At 54.0% G+C, this 4487-nt stretch overlaps 1 protein-coding gene across 1 annotated transcript; it reads left to right on the forward strand.

The window, feature by feature from the left end:
* Positions 1-481: 481 nt before the first annotated feature.
* Positions 482-3941, forward strand: REM2 (RAS (RAD and GEM)-like GTP binding 2). The gene is made up of 5 exons (XM_006883133.1): positions 482-592; positions 1742-2080; positions 2320-2393; positions 3123-3330; positions 3646-3941. The coding sequence occupies exons 1-5, from the start codon at positions 490-492 to the stop codon at positions 3939-3941; spliced, it is 1020 nt and encodes a 339-aa protein (XP_006883195.1). The 5' UTR covers positions 482-489.
* The last annotated feature ends 546 nt before the right edge of the window (positions 3942-4487 follow it).

A 4487-nucleotide genomic window follows, 5' to 3' on the forward strand; every position in this document is an offset into this window, starting at 1 on the left:
ATATCTTTTGGATCAGCTTTTAGCCTTTTGCTCCTCCATTCTGCCACTAATCACCCACTCAGTGCTGGACAATGGGTGAGACAAATGACACCAGAGACAAATGACGCATAGGCTCCTTGAGAACTCCCAGTACTCAGGTCCCAGCTATCCTCAGCTCCTTTAGCCACAGACGCGCCCCACCTCTCTAAATTCTGTCCCATCTGCACCTCTAATTTTGTTCTGCTCATGAAATAGAGTGTGTGTATGTGTGTGTACACGCTCCCCGAGGGAAGCAACACAAAGGAAATGGGGAGGCAGAAAGGAGGGAATCCCGCTGACATCACTGCTCATTAGCATGTGTGACTTCATCAGGGGGCGGTACAATTTCCCCAGGTGTCTGGGGTGGGGGGGAGGGCAAGCTTGGGGGGGTGGTATTTAAAGGGAAAAGCTGACAGTGCTGCTGAGGGAGGCAGCCGGTGCTATAAGCCGCCAGGCTGCACACGCACACCGATGCAAACGGACCCAGCCGCCAACATGGACACAGACACGGAAACCACTGCACTCTGCCCCTCGGACAGCCTCCAGGGCTCCCCACCGGGCACACCCACACCAGGTGAGGACTGGGTAGGCTCTGGCTGAAAGCTTGAGGGTAGGAGCTTAAGCTCTGGAGGGGAAGTAAGAAACGGGTTGAAGGAGCTGAGCACAAACTGCAAGAGGGGAAAGCAACTCAAAAAGTGGGGAAGACTCCACTTTCACGGGGCCAGGGCTGAGCTAGGGTGGAGGGTAGAGGGTAAGAGAGCTGCCTCAATGTACCCTCCCCCACCATACCTTAGACTTTACCGGGAGACTGGTAGCCCCTCGATAAGCCTCATTCCCTAAAGGCAGGAAGAGGAAAGAAAAGGGCAGCCCGCAAAGCCAGGGAAACACGGGCAGGGGTCTCCTCTGGGGACCTATTGTGAGGGTTTCTTCTGGCTCCAGGAGGCCTTGGCTGCCAGCCAGGTATTGATCCTGGGCTATTTCCAGCCTCCCTCCATCCCCCTTTGTTGTGTCTGTTGTTCCTCCTCCAATTACCCTGACCCATGCATTGTCACTCTCTCCCTTCTTCACATTCTCTCTCATACGTGCACGCGCACGAGAGAGAGAGAGAGAGAGAGAGAGAGAGAGAGAGAGAGAATTCTCCCCCACTCTCTAGGGACAGCCAGATATGTAGAAAGATTCTCACGCACAAGCATGCCCTGGGAGATGTTCATCTGCAGGAACCTCAGTAAAGGACAGCCCTCTCACACCCATATCTCCCCAGAGCACAGTCCTTTCTCTGGGAACAAGCTCCCCACAAAGTTTTTTACTTAGTACCCACAGAGCTGAGGCAGCACTGTCAGCTTCTCATCCCCTCTGCCCCTTTCAGTTTGAGGCATGCAAGAGAAGCAGTGGGAAGCTGGGCTTCTTGGTGGAAGGAGGGGCAGCATGGGGCCAGAGGCCTAGTCTAGGGGTGTGCCTCTGTGTCAGTGCGAAGTGTGAGTGGGTGTGCACGCTTGCGCACAGGTGCCTCCCCTGCATGATGCATGTTTTGAACCAGTTTGTGACTGGGACCAATTATTGGGAAAACCATCAGGCCAACTCGCTGGGAGCCCCACCAGCTCAGGTTTCTGAAAGCGGTCTCAGCATCTTCTGTGAGCATAGACCTTGATAGGGCACCAGGAATGATCCCACTGCAGACAGCTGGGCACAACCTACATGAAACTTTCCTCTCTTTGCTCTCCAGAGGCAGTCACCACACTGCTGAGGAAACCAGAGAAACTATTGGCAGGGTTGGACCAGAGCACTCCAGCTTCTGCACCAGGGGCCCCCAGACGAAGAGGGAGTATGCCTGTTCCCTATAAGCACCAGCTACGGAGGGCCCAGGCAGTAGACGAACTGGACTGGCCACCTCAGGCCTCATCCTCAGATTCCTCAGACTCCTTGGGGTCAGAAGCAGCCCCCAACCAAAACGATGGCATCTTCAAGGTCATGCTGGTAGGGGAGAGCGGCGTAGGCAAGAGCACCTTAGCCGGCACTTTTGGTGGTCTTCAGGGAGACAGTGCTCATGACCCTGAGAACCCAGGTATTTGGAGAATCCTGCAGGTGAGGGACCCTCTGGTGCCTTAGTCAGAGACAGAAGTACCCATGGCATGAGCGGCCCCTAGAGGCAAGAATCTAAGGAGGCTTCTCCAATGCTTTCTGTGGCACCCTCCCTGGAGGGGGTCCCTGGTGTTAAGCTCAGAGGCATCCCTGGTAACCAGGTCTCACAAGTGCTGGGGAGCCTTCTAACAGGCTTGGTCTCTCTCCCTGTTCTCCCAACAGAGGATTCCTATGAGAGACGAATCATGGTGGATAAGGAGGAAGTGACTTTAGTTGTATATGACATCTGGGAACAGGTAAGAACTAAGAGGTGGGTGCAAGCAGGTGATGACGCTTGCCAGAGCTGGGGAAAAGCAGAGTCTGGTTGAATGCTGGTGGGATTACAGGCACTGGTTGAAACTCATTCTGAGAACTTGGCCATTCATTTGTATCATCCCAGAGTAAAAGCCCACACCAGTGTGCTCCTGTGACTTCAAGAACCACTAGATCCTCTGACCTAGAGAAAAGTTAGGATCTGAATTGACAAACCCTGAAGCTATGAGCTAGACTGAGCATTTTGAAACTGACCCTATCGATAAATTTCTCAGTCCCTAAGAGTCTTATCCTACTGAGAGTTCCGTTTCAGGGACACACACACGCAAAAAATTTTAAAGATAAAGAAGCGAAAGGCCAAACTATGTAAGAGTGGAATAATGGTTGATTTTAATGTTTTATTGTAATTTGAACGAAAGTTTACAGAGCCAAATTTCTCTTCTAGAATAATATTAATTTTTAAATCAGCTAATATTTATATAAGAAAGGATGGCAACCCTAGTCTAAAAAATGATTCCCCAATTCTCCATGAAGGGTTCCCATTACTAACTTCTCTCTCCTCCATAACACACTTAAGGCATGGAGATTCTACCCCTAATCAGGCCCGCTGTCCTAAGCAGGTAGCTTTTCCTTCACAAGATTTCCTCATCTTACAAGCTAGGGTCCCTGAGCCTCTAGTATTGACATCCTGCTCACTCTCTGCCCATCTGCAGGGGGATGCAGGGGGGTGGCTGCGGGACCACTGCCTGCAGACCGGGGATGCCTTTCTCATCGTCTTCTCAGTCACTGACAGAAGAAGCTTCTCCAAAGTTCCAGAAACCCTACTTCGGCTGCGGGCTGGGAGGCCCCACCATGACCTACCTGTCATCCTCGTGGGCAACAAGAGTGACCTAGCCCGCTCCAGGGAGGTGTCACTGGAGGGTGTGTATACTGAAACACGTCCTTTGGGGGCCACTCTGGATACCCACATTTTCTCCCTAAGTCTGTTTTTTAAGGGCCCATTGCTTTCGGAATCCCTCTCTCCACGCCCCTTCACCTCTTCTCCTGGCCCCTTTCCCTTCCCCCTCTGCATCTCCACTGTCCCACCCGGTGATCCTTGTTCTTTCACTTCACTTGGGCGGGACTGTCTGGTGCCCAGAACGCGTCTGTGGCTCACACTAGGGACCTCCTTTAGACCCCAGCCCTGCCTGGGCCCAGTGTTACCCAGCAGACTCCAGAGCGCCCCCCTTCCCGCAGAGGGCCGCCACCTGGCCGGGACGCTGAGCTGCAAGCACATCGAGACCTCGGCTGCGCTGCACCACAACACGCGGGAGCTCTTCGAGGGCGCTGTGCGCCAGATCCGGCTGCGGCGGAGCCGGGCTCGCACCGGCGCCCACAAGCCGGAGCAGGGGAGCCCCGAGGGCCCCATGCTGCCCGCGCGCCGAGAGAGCCTCACCAAGAAGGCCAAGCGCTTCCTCGCCAACCTGGTGCCGCGCAACGCCAAGTTCTTCAAGCAGCGCTCCAGGTCCTGCCACGACCTCTCAGTGCTCTGAGCTGCTGTCGCCATGGCCACCGCGGTCACCATGGCCACCGCGCCCTCTGCTCGCCCTTCACCCCGCCCAGGTCCGGCTTCTTCGCTGGAGGCCGTCTAGGAAACCAAAAACTGCTGTGATGCCTGTTGTGCCCGCCGGAGCAAGCACCCAGATCCTGCCCAGAGTGGGCATCGTCCCCACTCGGGTTCTCCGGGTGCGTGCCAGCCCCAGAGCGCCTCTAGGCCCAGAAACAAACCTGCAAACGTGCGGGGCGTTCTGCGGCTGGTGATAGAGGAGGTTTAGGAAGGAAGTTTTGCAAGGTATTTTGTTTTTAATTCATTCGCGCTTGGCCACGTCTTCTGTAAACAGAGTCTAAAAGCAAGAATAGAAAAAGTGCTTTGTAGACTCCTCTACAGAATTTTCTCCTTTGTACTCTGGGTGATTATGCCTGCCCTTTAAGAGATTCTTAAAGGTAAAGACACGGAGACCCTTCTCAGAGACTCTTATCTACCATACTTGGCCACTTTTCCTTTAAGAAGGTCTTAAAGGCAAGTCCTCGAAAAGGTC

Source organism: Elephantulus edwardii, unplaced genomic scaffold (genome assembly GCF_000299155.1).
Source record: "Elephantulus edwardii isolate Elephantulus edwardi_28Jun2011 unplaced genomic scaffold, EleEdw1.0 scaffold00026, whole genome shotgun sequence".
Taxonomy (NCBI): Eukaryota; Metazoa; Chordata; class Mammalia; order Macroscelidea; family Macroscelididae; genus Elephantulus; species Elephantulus edwardii.

Bases quoted from the DNA above. Each gene is read 5' to 3' on its own strand.
- REM2 (XM_006883133.1), top strand. From the start codon at position 490: ATGCAAACGGACCCAGCCGCCAACATGGACACAGACACGGAAACCACT. The intron at 593-1,741 runs GTGAGGACTGGG...TTTGCTCTCCAG, and splicing joins ACCGGGCACACCCACACCAG to AGGCAGTCACCACACTGCTG. The intron at 3,331-3,645 runs GTGTGTATACTG...CCCTTCCCGCAG, and splicing joins CAGGGAGGTGTCACTGGAGG to AGGGCCGCCACCTGGCCGGG.